Source organism: Scyliorhinus torazame, chromosome 7, assembly GCF_047496885.1.
Source record: "Scyliorhinus torazame isolate Kashiwa2021f chromosome 7, sScyTor2.1, whole genome shotgun sequence".
NCBI lineage: Eukaryota > Metazoa > Chordata > Chondrichthyes > Carcharhiniformes > Scyliorhinidae > Scyliorhinus > Scyliorhinus torazame.
In genome coordinates this window covers 310888536-310913250 of record NC_092713.1, presented here as the reverse complement: position 1 = coordinate 310913250, position 24715 = coordinate 310888536, and the positions used below count along the sequence as shown (strand labels likewise).

The following is a 24715-nucleotide window of genomic DNA, read 5'->3' as shown; positions in this document are numbered from 1 at the left end:
CGATAATAAAATCACCTGTTCATCTTGCTCTGAGAAAGTCATTGCTGGTTTGAGTGTACTTTAAGCTGAAATGGTGAAACTCATAATCAGTTCAAAATCAATGTGATACAGTCCGCATGTCGACGGCCCAACACATAGTGTAGGCGAACTTATTGACTTGTGACTGTAAAGATTTTGGAGTGAGTGAACTTCAGTTAAGTGAATTGTTAGCAAATGAAGTGCACGCATTCCACAATCACAAGCCTCTCAAGTCAAAAACAGGGATATTTCTTGACTATTAGAATATGAATGTTTCCATATAATGGTGACCTCGTTATCCAAGAATCATGTTCAGAAATGTGGGTTTCAATTTACAGATAATCTAATTAAAATTCAACATTCTTCCAAATTTGATGTTACAAATTATTGAGATTCAGATCAATCTAACAAAAGACAAATTAGCCGTGGGGGTCGGCACAAAAAACTATTAACAAGGTTGTGAAAAAGTGAAAGCTTTTGTTATTTTGCCTTTCAGAGACAAAGAGAATCTGTAAAACAACGATATGGTCCAATGAAAGAAAGTTACAGCCTGCTCCAGTCTATCACTCGCCAAATATCAGGAATATAAACGCAATGTTAAGTCATATCAGTAAAAATCAAGTAACGTAAACTTGTAATGTGAAATAAAGTGAAACAGGTCCTTGTAATACGAATTCATGTCGTAATGGGTCATCCCCACCAAGATGACGAGAGTGTGTTTGGTGGCATCGTGCTCCAAAATAACTCGCCTGTCGACTTCCCTTCCCAGTGAACAGATGCAACATTCACACTCATCGCTGTAGTTTCATTGAGCCTTTTTATTTTACACCATATCTTTTGATTAACAGCACTGGCAGTTGCATGACAAGAACAATCCTTTAATTCTCTAATAGAGATCCAGGACGGGAAAGAGTTTAAATAATTCAAGCGGCAGAGACGGATTTATCTGAGATGGCCATTAATTACAGCCTGCTTCAATGTTGTCAATTCTTTAGAATTTAACATTGGCCCTGAGTCATCGGCGGTGTGTAGGCCTTCAAAAACAGAAAATCGCTCTTAGCTGATTCGGGAGATAGACAAACTGAATACTGATGCGTGTCCGGAATTCGAATAATTTCTCCAGCCCCAGTATCATTTAAAGATTCTTTCAGTGTGGGCCTCAGATTAAAGGTATTATTAGAATCGTCCAGTCCATAGCAACAACTTGGGGAGTTGTAGTCTTGAGGAAAGTTTCTGTCCTGTTTACACTTGATGCCAATCAGAAAAATGATGGTTACAAGAAATATGAAGGAAGTTGAACCTAAAATGACAATTAAATAAAGGTTTATATCAGAGACATATTCAGGATATGTCACTAAGTTACCATTTTCTGAAAAAATTTCAGTAACATTGCCCGAGATTGAAAAGTGGATTGCAGCCGTGCTGGAGAGACACGGCTGTCCATTGTCCTTCACCAAGATCACAAGGCTCTGGGTGCTAGAATCCTGCTCCAAAATGCCTCGGGCTGTTCTGATTTCTCCAGAGTTAAGGCCCACGATGAACAGACTGGGATCAGTGGCTTCCAGCACCTGATAGCGGAGCCGTGCGTTCTGACCAGAATCAGCATCAGTTGCGATTATCTTGGTGACCAAGTACCCCTGGCCCGCTGACTGAGGCACAACCTCCACTCCTGCTGATCCGCTCTGTGCTGAAGGTGACATAATTACTGGGGCGTTGTCATTCTGATCCAGGATGATCACATTCAATGTTGCACTGCTGCTCAGAGGGGGAACGCCAGCGTCTCGGGCTTGGACTTGAATCTGGAAGTGTTTCACTCGCTCGTAGTCAAAGGTGCGCAGCGCGTAAAAGGTCCCGTTCATCGAATTAAAATTGAGATAAGTTGACAATGGTACATCTTGAATAAAGTTATCTGTGAAAGTGTAACTGACGTAGGAATTCTGACCCTGGTCAGGATCGAAAGCAGTAACTGCGAAAATAGAAGCACCCGGAACGTTGTTCTCCATCACATACACGGTGTTCATGGGTCGAGCAAACCTTGGGGCGTTATCGTTTATATCAGACACCGTTATCTGAATCGTTTTATTTGTTGAGAGCGGAGGAGACCCCGAGTCCCTGGCTAAAATAGCTATGTTGTACAGAGGGGTGGTTTCACGGTCCAACATGGCACTGGTTATCAATTTGTAATGACCACTTGACGATGTCTGAAGGTTAAAGGGAACATTCTTCGGGATCTCGCAGTTCACCCGTCCGTTTCTTCCAGAATCTCGATCAATTACATTAATCAGAGCTGTTACAGTCCCGGGAGCAGCATCTTCAGGGACCATGCCAGCAACGGACTTGAATAATATCTCAGGGGCGTTGTCATTGACATCGATCACCTCAATCAGTATTTTGGAATGTCCTGCAATTGCCGGTGAACCATTATCTACAGCCTGAACATCTATTGAATAATTGTCTTCTTCTTCAAAATCTATTATGCCCTGAACACGAATCTCTCCTGTTCGTGGATCCAAAATAAACAGTTCCTGTATTTTCTGTGAAACACGGTGGCTGAAATAATAAGTTACCTCCGCGTTCGAACCTTCGTCTGGATCAGTGGCATGGACTGAAACCACCAAGGAACCTCTTGGAGAGTTTTCTATCAGGCTGACCTTGTAGGCCTTACTATCGAACGCAGGCGCATTGTCGTTGCTGTCCAGCACAGTGATGAGAATGCGAGCGGTCCCAGATCTGGAAGGACTCCCTCCGTCAGTGGCCGTCAGCATCAGCTGAAAGGACGACTGCCGTTCGCGGTCCAACCGTTTCTCCAATAACAACTCGACAATTTTGGTACCGTCTTCTGCAGTCTCCACTTTTAGACCGAAGTGCTCATTGGGGCTGATATTATAAACAGAGACAGCATTTGTCCCCATGTCTGGATCGAGAGCGCTCTCTAGTGGATATCGAGAGCCGGGTGCAATAAATTCGGCCATTTGTAAGAGAATGACATTCTCCGGGAAATTGGGTGAATTATCATTTATATCAAGAATCTCCACTTCCCCGCGGTACATCTCCAAAGGCTCCTCCACGAAAATCTCGAAAGAAATAACACAAGCTGGCATCTGCAAACACAGCTGTTCCCTATCTAACCTTTCGTTCGCAAATAAAACGCCGGTTTCTAAATTCACCTCCAAACATTGCCTTTTATCAGCAGGAATCAGTCGGAATCTTCGAGCTGACAGCCTCCGAATGTTCAATCCCAAATCTTCGGCGACATTTCCAATAAATGCACCCGGCTCTAATTCTTCGCGAATAGAATAGTGAATCTTTCCGAAAACCAGATCCGATACAAGAAGATGGAAAATAATATGCAATGATCGGAAGTTTAAGGCGTTGGTTATCAGTGACTCTGCCATTGCCTGTATTTGGAGACTTGCAAAAATAAATCGGTCGTCGACACAGGTCAAGCGCTGCCCGATCGCATAATCCACAAAATACCTCAATATCAGAATGCCTAGCGAATTGACAGAGACCTTGCCACAAAATGAACGCAGGCAACGATTGTCTTTCTGTGCCGGAGGAGGAGCAACAGATCTCTGCTTGCATTTGAGATCCTCATTGGTCCGCAGCGATACAAAGAGTCCCTGCCCATCATTACACCATTTTTTTCTTAAAGCGGCACGGCTCCTGATGTGAGGGCCTTCAATCACGGACGCTATTAAGAGTGCACAACCATAATACGCACACGCCGGCATAAATTTCCTCCCGCATCCTTTCTCTTTAAAGATCATCACTACTCCTTCCAAAAGCAATTAAATTATAATCTGGAATCTTTCCATTCAAGCCATCACAGCATTTTAAGGTTAGTTAGAAAACAGTATCTTCTGACCAATTAAATTCATGTTTTACCAAAGAAGCATCGACAACATACGTGAAGCATGTCATTCCATTTCGGTTCCTCTGACTAGCTAGCTAGCTTCTAGCTGCAGCAACCTTATTGGAATTATAAACAGGGGGGAAATTAGAAAACTGAAATACAATAAATAATTAAACCATTGAAATAAATGGCGATGGATATGCAAAAAATATATAAAAGAGTATTCAATCATCACTATGCCTGTGCAAGTCAGTAGTGGAAGCATGAATATTTGAAAAATATGTCTTCTTGATCAATCCTAAAAATGCCGAGTTAAGAAACCATTACATTCTACATCGGAGTTTAGCTGGGACTTTCTAATTTATTGATCAGAATGCTGTTTGTCCTTCGTGAAACATGATTGGCAGATATTTGCCACATTCCCCTTCTCGTTATTTTGACTATCATGTTAATCAAACAGTGTTCGGCCGGTCGGACCCTACAGTTGATTGTTACAGAGGAATCTTCTGAACGTGTTCAGTATTTAGGAACTATTGCAGCCGACCATATTTTGTTGATTCTGGATATGTTTATGCCCAATCACAGCCCATGAAAATCAAACACTATCATTAAGTAGAGGGAAAAGCGCATACACATAACGAGAATGAAATACCAGGAATGATAACGGAAATGCAATTCCAGCGTCCAAATTTGTTGGTTTAGATATTTGAAAAAAATATTAACCCATATTAAACTGGCAAAGAAATGTAAACTGATAAAAAAATAATCTTAAGGAGAGTCGGCACCTTATTCCATCCAGAACAGCAGGATAGGTTTATCATTGGGTAAGTGGACCTTGAAACTGGAAGTGGGATTGCCAATGAAATTTCAAGCTTCACTCACCCTGCGTGTAAATTAACCTGGCGTCACCATCACCCAATTGTTACTTGATGAAATCATTTCTGCTCAGAATCTTGAACCAATTCACTCTGATGCAAATGTCTGTCGCCCTCTGTTACTTGGGTAGCTTGAGTAAAAACAGGTTGGTTTCAAACACTAGCTTTCGGAGCACCGTTCCTTCCTCAGGTGAATGAAGAGGTATGTTCCAGAAACATATATATAGACAAATTCAAAGATGCAAGACAATGCTTCGAATGCAAGCATTTGCAGATAACTAAGTCTTTACAGATCCAGAGATAGGGGTATCCCCAGATTAAAGAGGTGTGAATTGTCTCAAGCCAGGACAGTTGGTAGGATTTCGCAAGCCCAGGCCAGATGGTGGGGATGAATGTAATGCGACATGAATCCCAGGTCCTGGTTGATGCCGCACTCATGTGCGCGGAAGTTGGCTATAGGTTTCTGCTCGGCGATTTTGCGTTGTCGCGCGTCCTGAAGACCGCCTGAGAGAACCCTTACCCGGAGATCGGAGGCTGAATGCCTTTGACTGCTGAAGTGTTCCCCGACTGGAAGGGAACATTCCTGCCTGGTGATTGTCGTGCGATGTCCGTTCATTCGTTGTCGCAGCGTCTGCATCAAAATGTTGTTTCCCCTCATTGTACCTTTCTCCATGCACTGTGAACTGTCAGCTTCAGTAATTATCACTTTCACAGTTTTCATATTGCTAGACTAAGGATCAGCCCTTCCAGCAGCAATCATCAAATGTCCTGTACACTCGGACAATGTTCGATTATTGACGACTCAAAGGGAGACACAACGTTATGTACATGAATGAGACAACATGACCACAAAGGAAATAATCAGCTGAATGCCCAGCAAACCATCAAGTACAAATACAGCGAAGTTGCAAGTTATGAATCCTTCGTTCTGACAGTGTATTGTAAACATTTTTATAATCGTAGAGCCTTAGCTATTCTGCTTCAGTGCCATTCGCGTCATTTGGGGCCAATTGATTTTACAATGCAGCGAATCACGGGCTGCACAGCAAACGTTCAAACCTTCAGCTTTTTTCTGACGAAAATACCTCAGCGTTTTGTTATTTTTTTTAAACTTAGTTTAGAGAGGGTAAGTCTCTTTCTCTTTTCTGAGGTTCAGTCTTCGACCCATGTTTAAGATCAGATTAATGTCACTTCTGAACAATGAGACAACCTGGGTTGAGTTTACGAACAGCACGGTGTCAGTCACAGTGTCGGGGGTTTATTAGAGGCCCTCGAACTGCCAGCGAGAGATAGAGGAGCAGATAGGTAGAAACATTTTGAATAGGTGCAAACATAACATGGTTGTTGTGGTAGGGGATTTTAACGTCCGCTGTATTGATTGGGACTCACTTTGTGCTGGGTGCTTGGATGAGGCAGGGTTTGTAAGATGTATTCTGGAAGGCTTCTTGATGCAATATGTAGGTCGACCAACTCGGGAAGAGACACTACTGGACCTCGTATTGGGGAATGAACTTGGACGGATGGTTGTCGTTTCAGTCGGGGAACATTTTGGGAGTAGTGACCACAATCCGTAAGTTTAAGGGTACTCAGGATGGTATGTTGCCTCCCTGGTGCCAGGCTTCAGGATGTCTCCGAACGGGTAGCGGGCATCCTGAAGGGGGGGGGGGCAAACAGGCAGAGGTCGTAGTACACATAGGTAGGAAGGGGCATGAGGTCCTGCAGCAGGAGTTCAGCGAGCTAGGCAGAAAGTTAAAAGACAGGACCTATAAGGTTGTAATCTCGGGATTACTCCCTGTGCCACGTGGCAATGAAGCTAGAAATAAGAAGATAGAGCAGCTAAACGCGTGGCTAAACAGCTGGTGTAGGAGGGAGGGGTTCCGTTATATGGGCCATTGGGAGGTCTTCCGGGGCAGGTGTGACCTGTATAAGAAGGACGGTTTGCATCTAAACAGGAGAGGCATAATTATCCTGGCCGTGAGGTTTGCTAGTGTCACAGGGGAGGGTTTAAACTAGTATGGCAGGGTGGTGGGCACCGGAGCAATAGGTCAGAAGGTGAAAGCATTGAGGGAGAACGAGGGAATAGGGCCAGTATGGCTCTGAGGCAGAGCAGACAGGGAGATGTTGCTGAACACAGCGGGTCTGCTGGCCTGAAGTGCATATGGTTTAATGCAAGAAGCATTACGGGTAAGGCAAATGAACTTAGAGCTTGGATTAGTACTTGGAACTATGATGTTGTTGCCATTCCAGAGACCTGGTTGAGGGAAGGACAAGATTGGCAGCTAAACGTTCCACGATTTAGATGTTTCAGGCGGGATAGAGGGGGGGGGGGGGGGGGGGTGTAAAAGGGATGGCGGAGTTGCGCTATTGGTTAGGGAGAATGTCACAGCTGTACTACGTGAGGACACCTCAGAGGGCAGCGAGCCTATATGGGTAGAGATCAGGAATAAGAAGGGTTTACTACAGGCCTCCCAACAGCCAGCGGGAGATACAGGAGCAGATAGGTAGACAGATTTTGGAAAAGAGTAAAAACAACAGGGTTGTTGTGATGGGAGACTTCAACTTCCACAATATTGACTGGGACTCACTTAGTGCTCGGGGCTTAGACGGAGCAGAGTTTGTAAGGAGCATCCAGGAAGGCTTCTTAAAACAATATGCAGACAGTCCAACTAGGGAATGGGCTGTACTGGACCTGGTATTGGGGAATGAGCCCGGCCAGGTGGTAGATGTTTCAGCAGGGGAGCATTTCGGGAACAGTGACCACAATTCAGTAAGTTTTAAAGTGCTGGTGGACAAGGATAAGAGTGGTCCTAGGGTGAATGTGCTAAATTGGGGGAAGGCTAATTCTAACATTATTAGGCAGGAACTGAAGAACCTATATTGGGGGCGGATGTTTGAAGGTAAATCAACACCTGACATCTGTGAGGCTGTCAAATGTCAGTTGAAAGGAATTCAGGACCGGCATGTTCCTGTGAGGAAGAAGGATAAGTACGGCAAATTTCGGGAACCTTGGATAACGAGAGATAATGTAGGCCTCGTCAAAAAGAAAAAGGAGGCATTTGTCAGGGCTAGAAGGCTGGGAACAAACGAAGCTTGTGTGGAATATAAGGAAAGTAGGAAGGAACTTAAGCAACGAGTTAGGAGGGCTAGAATGGGTCACGAAAAGTCATTGGCAAATAAGGTCAAGGAAAATCCCAAGGCTTTTTACACGTACACAAAAAGTAAGAGGGTAGCTAGGGAAAGGTTGGCCCACTGAAGGATAGGCAAGGGAATCTATGTGTGGAGCCAGAGAAAATGGGCGAGGTACTAAATGAATACTTTGCATCAGTATTCACCAAAGAGAAGGAGTTGGTGGATGTTGAGTCTGGAGAAGGGTGTGTAGGTAGCCTGGGTCACATTGTGATCCAAAAAGACGAGGTGTTGGGCGTCTTGAAAATATTAAGGTAGATGAGACCCCAGGGCCTGATGGGATCTACCCCAGAATACTGAAGGAGGCTAGAGAGGAAATTGCTGAAGCCTTGACAGAAATCTTTGGATCCTCACTGTCTTCAGGTGATGTCCCGGAGGACTAGAGACTAGCCAATGTTGCTCCTTTGTCTAAGAAGGGTAGCAAGGATAATACAGGGAACTACATGCCGGTGAGCCTTACGTCAGTGGTAGGGAAATTACGGGAGAGAATTCTTCGAGACAGGACCTACTCCCATTTTGAAGCAAATGGACGTATTAGTGTGAGGTAGCATGGTTTTGTGAAGGTGAGGTCGTGTCTCACTAACTTGATAGAGTTTTTCGAAGAGGTCAGAAAGATGATTGATGCAGGTAGGGCAGTGGATGTTGTCTATATGGACTTCAGTAAGGCCTTTGACAGGGTCCCTCTTGGTAGACTGGTACAAAAGGTGATGTCACACTGCATCAGGGGTGAGCTGGCCAGGCGGATATTTTGGCAACATTGAATTCCATCTGCCAGACTCTAGCCCATTCACCTAACCTATCCAAATCCTTCTGCAGACTTCCAGCATCCTCTGCACTTTTTGCTTTACCACTCATCTTATTGTCGTCTGCAAACTTGGACACATTACACTTGGTCCCCAACTCCAAATCATCTATGTAAATTGTGAACAATTGTGGGCCCACTCTTTGCTTTCCATTAATTAACCAATCCTCTATAAATGCTACTACTTTACCCTTAACTCCATGCATCTTTATCTTTTGCAGCAGCCTTTTGTGTGGCACCTTGTCAAAAGCTTTCTGGAAATCCAGGTACACCACATCCATTGCCTACCCGTTGTCTACCGCACTAGTAATGTCCTCAAAAGATTCCACTAAATTAGTTAGGCACGACCTGCCCTTTATGAACCCATGCTGCGTCTGTCCAATGGAACAATTCCCATCCAGATACGTCGCTATTTCTTCCTTGCTGATAGATTCCAGCATCTTCCCTACTACTGAAGTTAAGCTAACGGGCCTATAATTACCCGCTTTCTGCCCAACTCCTTTTTTCAACAGTGGTGTCACGGTTGCTAATTTCCAATCCGCTGGTTTATCTCGCAGTCTAGTGAATTTTGGTAAATTATCACGAGTACATTTGCAATTTCCCTAGCCATCTCATTTAGTCCACTGGGATGCATTTCATCAGGGTCGGGAGACTTGTCTACCTTTAGCCCCATTAGCCTGCCCATCACTACCTCCTTAGTGATAACAATCGTCTCAAGGTCCTCACCTGTCATCGCCTCATTTCCGTCCGTCACTGGCATGTTATTTGGGTTGTCCACTGTGAAGGGCGACCCAAAAACCCTGTTCAGTTCCTCAGCCACTTCCTCATCACCCATTATTAAATCCCCCTTATCATCCTCTAAAGGACCAATATTTTGGTCTAACATGGAGAAGAAATGTACAGTAAATGGCAAAACTCTTAGGAATATACAAAGTCAGAGATATCAGGGCGAGCAAGTCCACGGATCTTTGAAAGTGGCAACACAAGTGGACAAGGTAATCAAGAAAGCATTCGGATTGTTTGCCTTCATTGGATGGGATATCGAGTTTGAAAACTGGCAAGTCATGCTACAGTTGTATAGAACCTCAGTAAGGGCGCACTTGGACTATTGCGTACAATTCTGGTCGCCACATTGCCAGAAGGATGTGTAGGATTTGCAGAGGGTGAATAGGAGGTTTACCAGGATGTTGTCTGGTGTGGACGGTGTTAGATATGCGGATAATCTTAATAGGCTCGTGCTGTTTTCATTAGAACAGCAGAGGTTGAGGGGCGACCTGATAGAGCTCTACAAGATTAAGCGGGACACGGATCGAGTGGATGGGCAGGCACTCTTTCCCAGGCTGCAAACGTTTTACGCAGAGTGTGGTGAGTGCCTGGAACTTGCTGCCAGGGGAGGTTGTGGAAGCAGATCCCTTAATGGCGTTCAAAAAGCATCTCGACAAATACATGGATAGGATGGGTGAAGGGGATACGGCACTAGGAAGTGCTGAGTGTTTTGGCCAAGCGTGGTTTCATGACCGGTACAGGCTTGGAGGGCCGAATGGCCTGTTCATGTGCTGTGTTGTTGTTTGTTCTTTGGAACCAAACTAGGGACTGGTTTAGCTCACTGGGCTAAATCGCTGGCGTTTAAAGCAGACCAAGGCAGGCCAGCAGCACGGTTCAATTCCCGTACCAGTCTCCCCGACGAGGCGCCGTGAATGTGGCTTTTCACAGTAACTTAATTGAAGCCTACTCGTGACAAGAGGCGTTTTTCATTCATTTTCATTTCATACTTGCCGGCAGTACTTCAAAAAATGTTGATTTTGTTTGACAACTAAAGGCGGGAGGAGACTGATGTGGAGCATTAAAACCCTTTGGACCTACTGGGCCGAAAGCAATGCTTTTCTGTTCAGGATTATTTGTAAAATAAGTAATTCTCTGTTACCTATTCTTTCAGACAATATCGGCGTACTTACAGAAATGGTGGTGAATCATCTACCTCTGATAGACCTTTTATCAACTCTTACTTCTTATTGCACTTATTATATTGGAGTCTGCAGGGTCCGACAATATGTTATAGTTTATCACCCTGATATGCTATATTTTGGAAGTATTTTTCCCGCATGTTCGCGTCATTGTAAAAGGCACTTCTGCAGAGAATCTCTGTGGCTGACAGCATAAGGATCCATTGGGCAAGCTATAAAAATTGAGCCTTCCAAACGTTTATGCTGGTATTTCAAATTGCAAACCGTGAAGGGAAAACACCCAAATATATTCAGGTATCTATGCCCTGAGGTCCATTTTGGAGCCGACCTGACACCAAACTCAATTGTGTAGCTTGTGGAACAATTCGCCTGCCGGCTTCCCTTGCCAGTTAACATATGTCAATTTCAGGCGAGTGTCACGAGAGTATCATCGAGCTATTTATTTCTCACAATGTCTCCGGATTAACAACAATTGACAGTTGCATGACAAGAACGGTCCTTTCATTCTATAATAGGCATCTTCAAAGGGAAATATTTTCAGTGATTCAACAGGCAGGGACGGATTTAACAGAGATGGCCATTAATTTCACCTTGCCTCTATTTTGTCAAATCTTTATATTTTAACATTCGTCCTGAGACATGGGCGGTGGGTAGGGCTTCAAAAACAGAAAATCACTCTTAGCTGATTCGGGAGACAGACAAACTGAATAATGATGCGTTTCAGGGATATGGACAATTTCTCCAGCCCCAGTATAATTTAATGTTTCTTTCAATGTATGTCTCGGATTAAAGGTATTATTGGCATCGTCCAGTCCATAGCAACAACTTGGGGAGTTGTAGTCTTCAGGAGAATGTTTGTCCTGTTTACACTTGATGCCAATCAGCAAAATTATGATTATAAGAAATATAAAGGAAGTTGAGCCTAAAATGACAATTAGATAAAGATTTATATCAGAGACATATTCAGGATTTGTCACTAAGTTGCGATTTTCGGAGAAAATTTCAGTAACATTGCCCAAGATAGAAAAGTGGATTGTAACCGTGCTGGAGAGACTCGGCTGTCCATTATCCTTCACCAAGATCACAAGGCTCTGGCTGGTAGAATCCTGCTCCAAAATTCCTCGGGCTGTTCGGATTTTTCCAGAGTTATGCCCCACGATGAACAAACTGGGATCAGTAGCTTCCAGCACCTGATAGAGGAGGCGTGCGTTCAGACCGGAATCAGCATCAGTTGCGATTATCTTGGTGACCAAGTACCCCTGGCCCGCTGACTGTGGCACAACCTCCACTTGTGCTGATCCGCTCTGTGCTGAAGGTGAAACAATTACTGGAGCGTTGTCATTCTGATCCAGGATGATCACATCCAATGTTGCGCTGCTGCTCAGAGGGGGAACGCCAGCGTCTCGGGCTTGGACTTGAACCTGGAAGTTTTTCACTCGCTCGTTATCAAAAGAGCGCAGCGCGTAAATGGTCCCGTTCATCGAATTAAGATTGAGGTAATTTGACAATGGTAAATCTTGTATAAGGTTGTCTATGAAAGAGTAAGTGACGTAGGAATTCTGATCCAAGTCAGGATCGAAAGCAGTCACTGTGAAAATAGAAGCGCCGAGAGCGTTGTTCTCCAGCACATACACTGTGTCCATGGGTCGAGCAAACCTTGGAGCGTTATCGTTTATATCAGACACCGATATTTGAATGGTTTTATTTGTTGAGAGCGGAGGAGACCCCGAGTCCCTGGCTAAAATAGCTATGGTGTACAGAGGGATGGTTTCACGGTCCAACATGTCACTGGTTATCACTTTGTAACGACCTCTCGAAGTTGTTTGAAGTTTAAAGGGGACGTTCTTAGGGATCTCGCAGTTCACCCGTCCGTTTCTTCCAGAATCTCGATCAATTACATTAATCAGGGCTGTTACAGTCCCGGGAGCAGCATCTTCAGGGACCATCCTAGCAACGGACTTGAGTAATATTTCAGGGGCGTTGTCATTGACATCTATTACTTTAATAAGTATTTTAGAATGTCCTGCAATTGCCGGTGAACCATTATCTACAGCCTGAACATCAAATGAATAATTGTCATCTTCTTCGTAATCAATTATACCCTGAACACGAATCTCTCCTGTTCGAGGATCCAAACTAAACAATTCCTGTATTTTCTGTGAAACACGGTTATTGAAAGAATAATTTACCTCCGCATTCGAACCTTCGTCTGCATCAGTGGCATGGACTGAAACCACCAAGGTACCTCTGGGTGAGTTTTCTATCAGGCTCACTTTGTGGACCTTATTATCGAACGCAGGCGCATTGTCGTTGCTGTCCAGCACAGTGATGAGAATCCGAGCGGTCCCAGATCTGGGAGGATTCCCTCCGTCAGTGGCCGTCAGCATCAGCTGAAAGGATGACTGCCGTTCGTGGTCTAACGGTTTCTCCAGTAACAACTCGACAATTTCAATACCGTCTTCTGCAGTCTCCACCTTTAGTCCGAAGTGCTCATTGGGGCTGATATTGTAAACGGTGACTGCATTCGATCCCACGTCTGGGTCGACAGCGCTCTCTAGCGGAAATCGAGAGTCTAGCGCCATGGTTTCGGCCATTTGTAAGAGAATGACACTCTCCGGGAAACTGGGTGAATTATCATTTATATCAAGTATCTCCACTTCACCGCGGTACATCTCCAAAGGCTCTTCCACGAAAATTTCGAAAGAAAGAACACAAGCTGGCATCTGCTCACACAGCTGTTCCCTATCTATCCTCTCGTTCGCAAATAAAATGCCGGTTTCTAAATTCACCTCCAAACATTGCCTTTTATCAGCAGTAGCCAGTCGAAAGTTTCGAGCTGACAGCCTCCAAATGTTCAATCCCAAATCTTCGGCGACGTTCGCAACAAATGCACCACGCTCCATTTCTTCGCGAATAGAATAATGGATTATTCCGAAAACCAGATCTGATACAAGAAGAAAGAAAATAATATCCAACAGTCTGAATTTTAAGGCGTTGGTTATCCACGAGTCAGCCATTGCCTGTTATATATGAAGACGTGCAAAAATAAACCGGTAGTCTATCAAGGTCAAGCGCTGCGCGACTGCATAATCCACAAAACACCTCAATATCAGAATGCCCAGCGAATTGACAGAGCCCTTTTCACAAAATGAACGCACGCAACGATTGTCTTACTGTTCCTGTTCTGGTTCTGAGCCGGAGGAGGAGTAATAGATCTCTGCTTGCATTTGAGATCTTCATTGGTCCGCAGCGACACAGCGAGTCCCTCCCTATAATTACATCAGTTTTTCTTAAAGCGGCACAGCTATTGACGTGAAGGCATCCAATCACGGACCCTATTAATGGTGCACAATCATAATACGCATCCACGAGCATACATTTCCTCTTAGCAGCCTTTCTCTTTAAAGGTCATCAACACTCCGTCCAAATGCAATGAAATTATAATCTGGAATCTTTCAATTCAGTTCCTTTGCATATAATCTGCCATTAAACAATTTCAGCAGTTGTCAGGGCAGCATCATCGGTGTTTTCCACCTATCACCAGGCGATCTTGCTTTGCGAACAGTGAGAAGTCTTCCAACACCAGGTTAAAGTCCAACTGGTTTGTTTCGAATCACTAGTTTCAAAGCACTGCTCCTTCCTCAGGTGAATGAAGAGGTGGGTTCCAGAAACATATATATAGACAAAGTCAAAGATGCAAGACGATACTTTGAATGCGAGTCTTTGCAGGTTATTAAGTCTACAGGTCCAGACGGAGCAACTGGAGAGAGGGATAATCACAGATTATTAAGCGAAGGAGAAGCTTCCAGACTTTTACCTATTGCCAAAGGGTCATCTGGACTTGAAATATTAGCTCTTTTCTCCCCCTAAAGATGCTGCCGGACCTGCTGAAATTTTCCTGCATTTATTCTTTGGTTTTCTTCCAGACCTATAAAGGTATTGATGCCCTTCTTCTCTCATTCTCTTTGAATCTTTGAGGAGTTGTTCGACTGCTTTCATGAAGTACTTTGAAATGCTGCCAATATCGCATTTCCGGATGCAGAAACGGAATAATCTTTTGAATCTGATCTTGATTATTTTTTAGCACAGCATTTTAAGCTTAGTTAGAAAACAGTATTTTCTGACCAATAAAATTCATATTTTTGCCAAACAGGTACCGACAAGATTCGCGAAGTAGGTCATTCAATGTTGTTTACTTTGTCTAGCTAGCTAGCTTCTAGCTGCTGCAACCTTATCAGAATTATAAACAGGGGGAAATTAGAAAACTGAAACACTAAATTTTAAAAAAAATTGAAATAAATGGCGACGGAGATGCACAAAATACATAAAAGGGTACATGAATCATCGCCAATGCTGTGCAAGTCAGTTGTGGAATCATGGATATTTGAAAAATATGTTTCCTTAATCAATCCTAAAACTGCTGAGTTAAGCAATGAATACATTATATCTCGGAGTTATGTTCGCACTTTCTAATTTATTGATCAGGATGCATTTTATCCTCAGCGAAATATGATTTTTGATATTGGTGAACGTGAGATTGGCACATATTTTCCACATTTCCCTTCTCGTTATTTTGATTCTCGTGTTAACCAGACTGTGTTAGGTGGGTGGGACCCTACAGAGAAACGTTCTGAATGATGCCTGTATTCCAGAACTATTCCGGCCGACCATAATTTGTTGATTCTGGATATGTTTATGCCCGATCGCAGCCCATTAGAATTTAACACTATCATTAAGTAGGGCGCATAACTAGAATGAGATACGAAAAATGATCCCGGAAATGCAATTACAGCGTCCAAATCTGTGGTTTGAGAATTTGAATAATAAAAATACTAACCTACATTAAACCGGCACAGAACTGTAAACTAATAAGAATTAATTTTAACGAGAGTCAGCAACCTATTTCTTCCAAAACAGCAGGATCGGTTTATTATTGAGTAACTGGACTTTGAATTTGGAACTGGGATTCCAATGAAATTTCAACCTTCACTGACCCTCCGGGTAAATTAAGCCTACTTCACGATCACCATGCTGCTACTTGATTAAACCATTTCTGCTCAGAATCTTGAAATTATTCACTCTGGTGCAAATGTCTGTCACCGTCTGTTATTTGGGTGGTTTGAGTAAAATAATCTTCAACTTTTGTAAATGTTGTTTTCTCTCATTGTACCTTTCTCGATGCAATGTGAGCTGTCAGCTTCTGCAATTACTTATCAGTTTCACAGTTTGCGTAATGCCAGACTAGGGATCAGCGCGTCCAGCACCAATCAGCAAATGTTCTGTACCCTTGAACAATGTACTATTATTGACGACTCAAAAGGAGACAGCACGTTATTTAACATGAATGATATAACATGGCCACAAAGCTAATAAGCATCTAAATGTCCAACGAACTGTCAAGTACAAATACAGCTAAGTTGCAAATTCTGAATCGTGCGGTCTGGCCAGTGTATTGTAAACATTTTCATAATCTCAGGGCCTTAGCTATTCTGCTTTAGCGCCATTAGCGTGGTTTCGGCCTGTTGATTTTACTGGTCAGTGAATCGCGGGCTAAACAGCAAAAGATCAAACCTTCAGCTTTGTGCTGACAAAAACACCTCAAGAATGTTCTTATTTTTTAAAACTTAGTTTCCCGTACCAGCCTCGCCGAACAGGCGCCGGAATGTGGCGACTAGTGGCATTTCCCAGTAACTTCATTTGAAGCTTACCTGTGAGAGTAACGATTTTCATTTTCATTTTCATTCATTAGTTTAGAGGGGGTAAGTCCCTTCTTCTATTATGGGGTTCAGTCTTTGACCCCGATTTAGGGTCAGGTTAATGTCAGTTCTAAATAATGAGGCAATGTGGGTAAATCTCAGGAAGGGGGCAATCACAATGTTCATTGCAGGCCCTGCAACTTCCAGCGAGAGAACGAGGTGCAGATAGGTGGAGAGATGTGGATCGGTGCAAAATAAACAGGCAGCCAGACCTACAGCCTGCACCACATGCCAGCACCCATACCGGCTGCCATGGCCGGGTGCCATTGCCACTGCAACCATTAACTACCCACCCACTGGGCTACATGCTTGAGACAGTCTAACACTGTGCATATTCTGCTTCGACCCCGCCCCGTCAGGAGACTGCCGCCCATGCCCTGGCAGGAGCGGGGGAATACTGGAGGGGGAACCGCCGGACCTGCGGCCCCTCACCATGATGGAGCAAAGGGCCCTGGACGTTGTCCACGGCCCAGAGGAAAGGGAGGTCGCTGGGGTGGAGGTCGGCAGTGAGTAAAGAAATGGAAGCCCGCTTAGTTGTGGTTCCCCATGGTCAACGTGTCAAACACCCAAAATGATTCCTGCACGACCCTCACCCCCACACCGCCCTCACCCCCACACCATCTTCACCCCCACACCACCCTCACCACTACCACGCCAAGCGCCCCCCCCCCCTCACCACGCACCCGCAGACTAATTATGCATCTTGTCTTGTGTCTTGCAGGAACTGCTGGAGGTGGAGCCAGTCCATCGAGTGCCCACACCTCCCGAACAGTGCCACAGCCTGAGCCCCCAAATGTCATGAGCAACGAGAACGACACTGAAATGGACGGGTGTGTCCGGGGATGACATAAACATCAATTCACGGTTGTCTCCAACACCGTCCACCATCCCAATGGCACTCGCCTTGGTCGGGCACATTAGTGAAGAGGCTCCTGGGATACTCTCTGGTCTGCATCACACAGCCACTCCGGTACATCTGTTGGAGGTCAGAACCTCCAAGGGGCAGACGGTCTCAGGGCAGACCGATGCCAGGGGTTAACCGCTGTTCACATGGGTTTCAGGCTTCTGGAACGAACGGTCACATCGATTTTGGAGATGCAGTTGCAAAGTCAGGGACTACATGAGGGGTGGGCGGCCAGCAACCAGTGGCTGCAGACGCAGCTGGAGGATCCAACAAACTGCATCAGCAGGAGATGTTGCAAACCATGTATGTCACCCAGGCCAACATGGCAAGGGTGGCGTCCATGGTGGAGGCACTGGGGGCGTGGGTTTTGTTGGGGATCAGCATGTCCAAGATGTGGTGAATTCTGTGCAGCTGCTGGCCGAGGCCCAGGACAGGACTGCCCTCTGACAGGTATCCATGTGCTGGAGCCACTTAGACATTGCAGCATCGCTACTGAGCATGGCCCAGTCACAGCAGGCTATGGCTGGGAACGTCGGTAGAATTGCCCAGATGCTAGCCGACGTGGGGCATACACAGAGGGAGGTGGCCCAGTCCCACAGGGAGATGGCAGCCACTGTCTAATGTGTCCCAGAACCAGAAGGTGGTGGCACAGTCACAATGTGCTGTGGCGCAGTCCCAGACAGAGATAGTCCACTCCCTGTGCTCCATGGCAGCGAACATTCGGACCCTCGTTGAAATGAAAGCGGGCCTCCAGGACTGGCAGAGCCAAGTGGTGGGGGAGCCTCAGTGCCATCTCTACATCCACCCCCTCCCTCCCCCCCTCCCCATCCCATGGACTAGCGCGGGGCCACTGGTCACACTGAGGGAGGAGACGCAGTTGGGGGCTGTGCTGTTGGTCTGGGTAGGGATGGTGCCGGAACACCGCAACATCCGGACTCCCAGCCTCCTGCCCCTGTTGCAACCTGTGGGCAGCAGGTAGGATGGGGTGGCACCACGCCACATAGGACACCCGAGCAACAGCCGAGCCCATCCAGGCACTGGCACCCCATAAACTGGCCGCCAAAGAGGAGCCAGGTCATAGGGCAGGAATCGCCGCAGGCTTCCTCCACTTCTGATGTACCATCTGGGGATGCACCTGGACATAATGTTATGGCCCATAAGGCCAGAAAGTTAGACACTGGTGACATCGGCCCGGGTGCAGGGCACAGTTCAGTTATTGGGGCTAGGTCAGTGTTTTCAAAGTGGTGGTCGCGGCCCGCGCGTGGGTCGGGGGGTGATGTGAAATGGGTCGCCAAAAGTTCTGCAAAAATGATCCCGGGGATCGTCTGACCTTGTTTCCCTTTTCCCCCCTGGATGAATTCTGATTACAGCGCCGTGTGTGGCCGCAATAGGCTGAAGTAGAGGCCTGTGTCATGGACTTTCTACCTCCCTGAGTCACTCTTATAGTCACCGCCACCGATACAGACTCTAGCAGCCACACCCGTTTCTGCAGCAGCTGATTAGCAGGTTAGTCAGCACCTACACATACAACCCAAGAGTTTAAAAGAAAAAAATCAATTATATTTAAATTCATTTTCTGCAGATACTCCTCCTGCACAGTGTTAGTTTGCAATAGTGCGTCGCGCTGTTTTTTTTCCAGGCCTGCAGTTCCCACCCAAAACCAAAGTGGCTGATGACTAGAGTATGTTTCCACAAGTACCCCAGACAGTAACTCGTGCTGTCGCATTGCCATATACAGGATTTCACAGATAGTTCTTGTGTAGCCTATGGGATCTCCCCACCTTTCAATTGGCCCACTGTCACAAAGCTGATTTCAGTTTGTCCCATTCTTAACTCGGCTCTGGGACGACGCATGTGGTGTTGGGAACTCCATCCACTCCAGTCAGGTGGGAAATGCATCTGTTGAAGTGCAGACCAATTGGAACCACAGAGTCAATGATCACACAAAGAGACCAACTTCAGCGTTAACATTCTGAATCGGATGCATCTTTAATGCCTGACACTATTGCCATTGTCAATGAATCTTGTGTTTCTGTTACCATTACTGGGGCACTTATCTGTATGTACTTCTGCACATTACACGCTTGTTCACACCATTACAACCGGCCTTGGTGCTCTGTCGCATAGGTGTGAGTGGTGGGCTGGCCAGGGAGGGGGGAACCTCTGGGGAATGGGCAGACATTTCGGGTGGGCGGGTGTCCCCAATGGGTACCGCTGGCTAGTCACACACGCCCCCCTCCAGCCAGTGAAACTGGAGGCAATCAGAGCGTCCCATGCACATTGGCCGTGGTGCCATGTCATGCGGCCTCCCGTGACTTCCTTGGCCCTCTATCCCGCCCTTCCTGGCCTTACCCCGCTTCCTCCTCATCGGACGAGTTCTGGCCTTCATCCTTCTCCTCCAACACATCGCCTCTCCCCTGTATGATGTTGTGGACGGCGCAGCAGGCCACCACAATCCAGCGAACCTCTCAGTGACATACTGGAGGGCTCCTCCAGAGCGGTCCATGCACCTGAACCACATCTTCAGGATGCTGAAGCACCACTCGATCATGCCCCTGGCCGCTCCTTGGGCGTCATTGTCGTGGGTCTCCACGCCTGTTTGTGGGCTCCAAATAGGCATCATAAGCTACGACCCCAGTGAATAACCACCGTTTCCCAGTAGCCATCCTCCCATCCAGGGCTGCATCTCAAACATCTCCGGGATCATCAAGTTTACCAGGATTAACGCATTGTGCACACTGCCTGTTTATGAGGTGCAGACGTGCATGATGCACATCTCATGGTCACATATCAACTGCACTTTCATCGAGGCAGAGGCTGCAGTGCCAATCGGGGCCACCATGTCATCCATTGGGCCAGGTTGGGCCGGGGGGAGGGTACACACCATGCTAACATGTTCCCTTTCCAGTTTGTGTAAAGCAGCCTGTCATCTGCCAGTGCTCATAGGGCAACATACATCCCATTGAACACCCTCTGGACCCAGGGCATGTTGGCGATGGCTGCAAACCCTGCTGCCCAGCCATCCTGGTGTGCTCAGTCTACATTGAAGTGGAAATATTGTGCCGACTGGGCATATAGGGCATCTGTGATGGCGCCTGTGCACCGAGATCTGGGAGATGCTGGACAGGTCCCGACTCGGCCCTGGAAGGACCTCGTGACTTAGATGCTGAGGGAGACCATCACCTTCATGGCCATCTGAAGCAGGTGTCCTCCCTCATTCTGCTGCAGTGCCAGGTGCGCCATGATGTGGCAGATAATCTGTACTGTCCCCCTGCTCAGCTGGAGTATTCGACAGCATGCCCGCTCTGGCAGGGCCTCAAATGACAGGCGCTGCCAGTACACACGGGACTTCATGAGAACTCTCCTTCACATTTCCTCCTGCGTCTCGGCCTGTTGGGCAGTTGGCTCTCCAACCTGGGTGGCTGCCTCCTTTTACGCAGCTGCACGCTCCGATGCTGTACACGCCGCTGCTGCAGCTTCCTCCTCCTCGAGCAGCTCCAACACATACAGCTGCAGGGCACCGCCCAGGGTTGCGGTGACTAACAGGAAGGCCACCATCGCTGGTCATATTCCAATAGCTATTGTCTACAGGGGGTGAAAGACCGATATGTTAGCATGGTGTGTACCCTCCCCCCGGCCCAACCTGGCCCAATGGGCTACATGGTGGCCCCGATTGGCACTGCAGCCTCTGCCTCTGCATGTCCCCTCCCTCCCCATTCCCGCACCCATGAACCCATTGTTGCCTGGCACCATAGGGGTTTCATGCCCTGGCGCCAATCCCTGCTGCCCGAAATATTATTGGTCAGCACTGCCCATGCCAGCATTGTGCTCTATGGCCCCTGTCCGGCGCCCCCGTAGGAGCTGCTGTGGGCGTTGCCCTTGAGTGGGCCATGTGTCGCCAGCAGGTGGCGGCCGGGAGCTGGTATGATGAGGGTGGGAGAAGTGTGGGGGCAGGGGTGGCAGGGTGGTGACACCAATACGTCCGTTGTCACTCTGCGAAACTGGGTGCTGAGGTGGATGGTATTGGGGCACGTAGAATGATGGCAACCTTCCAGGCTGCGGCAATGGCGGTCAGAGCCTGGGCACCATCTCAGTCCTATGGAGGGCCAAGCCGGTCACACAGCCCTTTCCCCCATCACCCCACACCCTGAAGTCCTGGCAGCTCCCCCCCCCCCCCCTCCGCCTCCCACCCCTGCCCGGCCAGTGTCCGGCCCGGCAGCCCACAGTATCGCCTGACGTCTCCTACATCCTCTCTTTATTCCTCATCTGCCAGGATGCATGTTTTACGATTATTAAAAGCAGAAGTGAATTGCGCCGTCATGAATTTGGCCCCACCGGAGGCGGAGAATCGCGGAGGCCCTGGAGAATAGCTGGTCAGGCCCGCTAATGATATGCAAATGGTGTTCACTGTCCGTGCGGGTGGAATGCCATGACACGCTGTGACACCAGAATTGCGATTTGGCCTGAACCAAGCGCTCGCCGCGATTTCAGCATCGGAAGTGATTCTCCGCCCATTCGCCTTTCCCAATTTTGGCTTGGCCGACGGGGAATCCCGCCCACCTTTCGAGAAACTAGCTAATTCCTGATGTACAGAAACAAACGGAAAATGCCCCACCTTCGTTCCCCATGTCGCAATGCTGCTCGTGATTCTGGCTCTCCTCTTATGAAGTAACCAACGTATTTGAATAAGGAACTAAATGCGCAATAAACAGCGCTGAAGAGAAAACCCGTTGTCCTATTTCAATGACAGTTGCATTTCGCTTGATTTACTTGTCCTGGCGTAAAACCCGTCCAAATAGGGCTCTAAAATGGGAAGAATGAATTTACAGCGAACGTAGTATGATTGTGCATGATTGTGGGACATTGCGCCTGAGAGATTCTGCTTGGTGTTTTATTCACCTCATTGCAATCGGGCGGTGTGAATATTTGACCATGCATTTTGACGCATCAAGAACACAAAATGTAGAACATTTCCCAAAATTGATACAATTGAATGGATTTGCTTTCACACATGCCCAGACGTATAAGTATTAGGTAATATATTTCACTTGAGTGTAAGGAATGGTTACTGCATCAGGAACTGATGAACGTGCATGTAGAGGTTTTTCTAGACATGTAAAAAGGAAACAAACACAGTTTTGATTGTGACGGGTTAATCCGATAATTAAGAAGGCAGAAAGAGCATTGGACTTCATCAATCGTGGCATAGGTGATCAGAACAGGGAGGTTATGTTGCAGCTGTTCAGAACGTTGGTTAGGCACAGCTGGAGTATCACAGAATCACAGAATACAACAGTGCAGAAGAGGCCCTTGGGCCCATCGGGTCTGCACTGACACATGTAAGACCCTACTCTGCCCACCTAATCCCACTTGCCAGCAGTTGGCCCATAGCTTTGAATGTTATGGCACTTTGTGCAGTTCTGGTCGCCTCCCTATAGGAAGGATGAAATGAAATGAAATGAAATGAAAATCGCTTATTGTCACAAGTAGGCTTCAAATGAAGTTACTGTGAAAAGCCCCTAGTCGCCACATTCCGGCGCCTGTTCGGGGAGGCTGTTACGGGAATCGAACCGTGCTGCTGGCCTGCCTTGGTCTGCTTTCAAAGACAGCGATTTAGCCCTGTGCTAAACAGCCCCTTGATTGCACTGTGATTGCACTGGAGAGGGTGCAGAGGCGATTCACCAGGATGTTGCCTGGGTTGCAGGATTTGAGTTATGAAAAGAAGTTGTATCAGCTCGGGTTTTCTTTAGAGCTGAGAAAGCTGAGGGAGGCCCATTTGAGGTGTATAAGATTATGAGGTACATGGACAGGTTGAAAGGAAACAGCTGTTCCCCTGAGCTAAAGGTCAATAAGGAGTGGTATAGTTTTAAAGTAACGCGCAGAAGTTTTTGAGGAACATTGTTTCACCCAGAGGGTGGTGGGAGTCTGGGATACATTGGTTGTGAAGGTAGTAGAGTCAGGAAGGTACATGTATGAACAATTGAGAAGTCATAACATTCAAGGCTATGGACCAAGTGCGGGAAAGTGGGATTAGTGTAAATTTAGTGTTGTTTTGTCGGTGGAGACTCGATGGGCCGAAGGGTTATGTACTGTCGGGTTCTATGGTTTTGTTTCACAATTAATTTTATGTTGCCAACGATCCCGAAATTAGTAAAAAGTTCTTGGACAGATTTTGAAATCGAAGACGCAATTGTCACACCAGGCAAGAATGTTCCCTTCCAGTCGGGGAACACTTCAGCAGTCAAGGGCATTCAGCCTTTGATCTCCGGATAAGCGTTCTCGAAGGCGGCCTTCAGGACACGCGACAAGGCAGAATCGCCGAACAGAAACTTAAAGCCAAGTACCGATCACATGACTATGGCCTCAACCGGGACCTTGGAGTTATGTCGCATTACATTCACCCCATCTCCCCAACCACCTGGCCTGGGCTTGCGAAATGCTACCAACTGTCCTGGCTTGAGACAATTCACACCTCTTTAACCTGAGTTTACCCCTCTCTCTGGATCTGTAAAGGCTTAATTACCTGCACATGCTCGCATTCAAAGCATTGTCTTGCATCTTTGACTTTGTCTATATATATATGTTTCTGGAAGCTACCTCTTCATTCACCTGAGGAAGGAGCAGTGCTCCGAAAGCTAGTGATTTGAAACAAACCTGTTGGACTTTAACCTTGTGTTGTAAGACTTCTTACTGTGCTCACCCCAGTCCACCGCCGGCATCTCCACATCATGGCTGCATCATAAGAGTGTACACCTCCATCAGGTCATCACTCATCTTCTATGCTCCAATGAAAACAACCCAAGCCTCTCTAATCTCGCTTCATAGCTTATATGTTCCATCCCAGGCAACATCCAGGTGAATCTCCTTTGCACCCTCTTCAGTGCAATCACATCTTCCCATAATGTGACGACCAGAGCTGCAGACAGTACTCCAGCTGTGGCCTCACGAAAGTTCGATACAACTCCAACATGACCTCCTTGTTTTTTAATCTATGCCTCGATTGATAAAGGCAAGAACCATATGCCCTTCCCACCACCCTCACAAAGCCATGCTGACTATCCACGACAAAACCTTGCCTCTATACGTTGCAATAGATTCTCTCCTTCAGAATTTTCTCTCAGTAGTTTCCCTACCACTGATATGAGACTTACTGATCTGTCGCTCTTCTTAAATAGTGCATCCACATTAGCTATTCTCCAGTCCACTGGCACCTCCCTGCGGCCAAAGAACAATTAACATTTTGGGTCAGAGCCTCTGGAAACGCTTCCCTCGCCTCCCACAGTAGTCTCGGAAACAATTCACCGTGACCTGGAGATTTGTCCACTTTTAAACCAGCCAACACCTCCAACACCTT

General features: G+C 46.7%; 2 protein-coding genes across 2 annotated transcripts in view; both read right to left on the bottom strand.

Moving 5' to 3' along the window:
* Positions 1–805: 805 nt before the first annotated feature.
* The window catches only part of LOC140427410 (uncharacterized), a 56149-nt gene continuing 32239 nt past the window's right edge, over positions 806–24715 (bottom strand). Inside the window, exon 2 of the mRNA XM_072512943.1 lies at positions 806–3712. Within this exon, the coding sequence (XP_072369044.1) occupies positions 1017–3712 (2696 nt within the window). The 3' untranslated portion in view covers positions 806–1016. The remainder of the gene's footprint in view (positions 3713–24715) is intronic.
* LOC140427191 (protocadherin-10-like) lies at positions 11143–13856 on the bottom strand. The gene has a single exon (XM_072512777.1). It carries the CDS (start codon positions 13716–13718, stop codon positions 11322–11324), a length of 2397 nt encoding a protein of 798 aa, XP_072368878.1. The 5' UTR covers positions 13719–13856; the 3' UTR covers positions 11143–11321.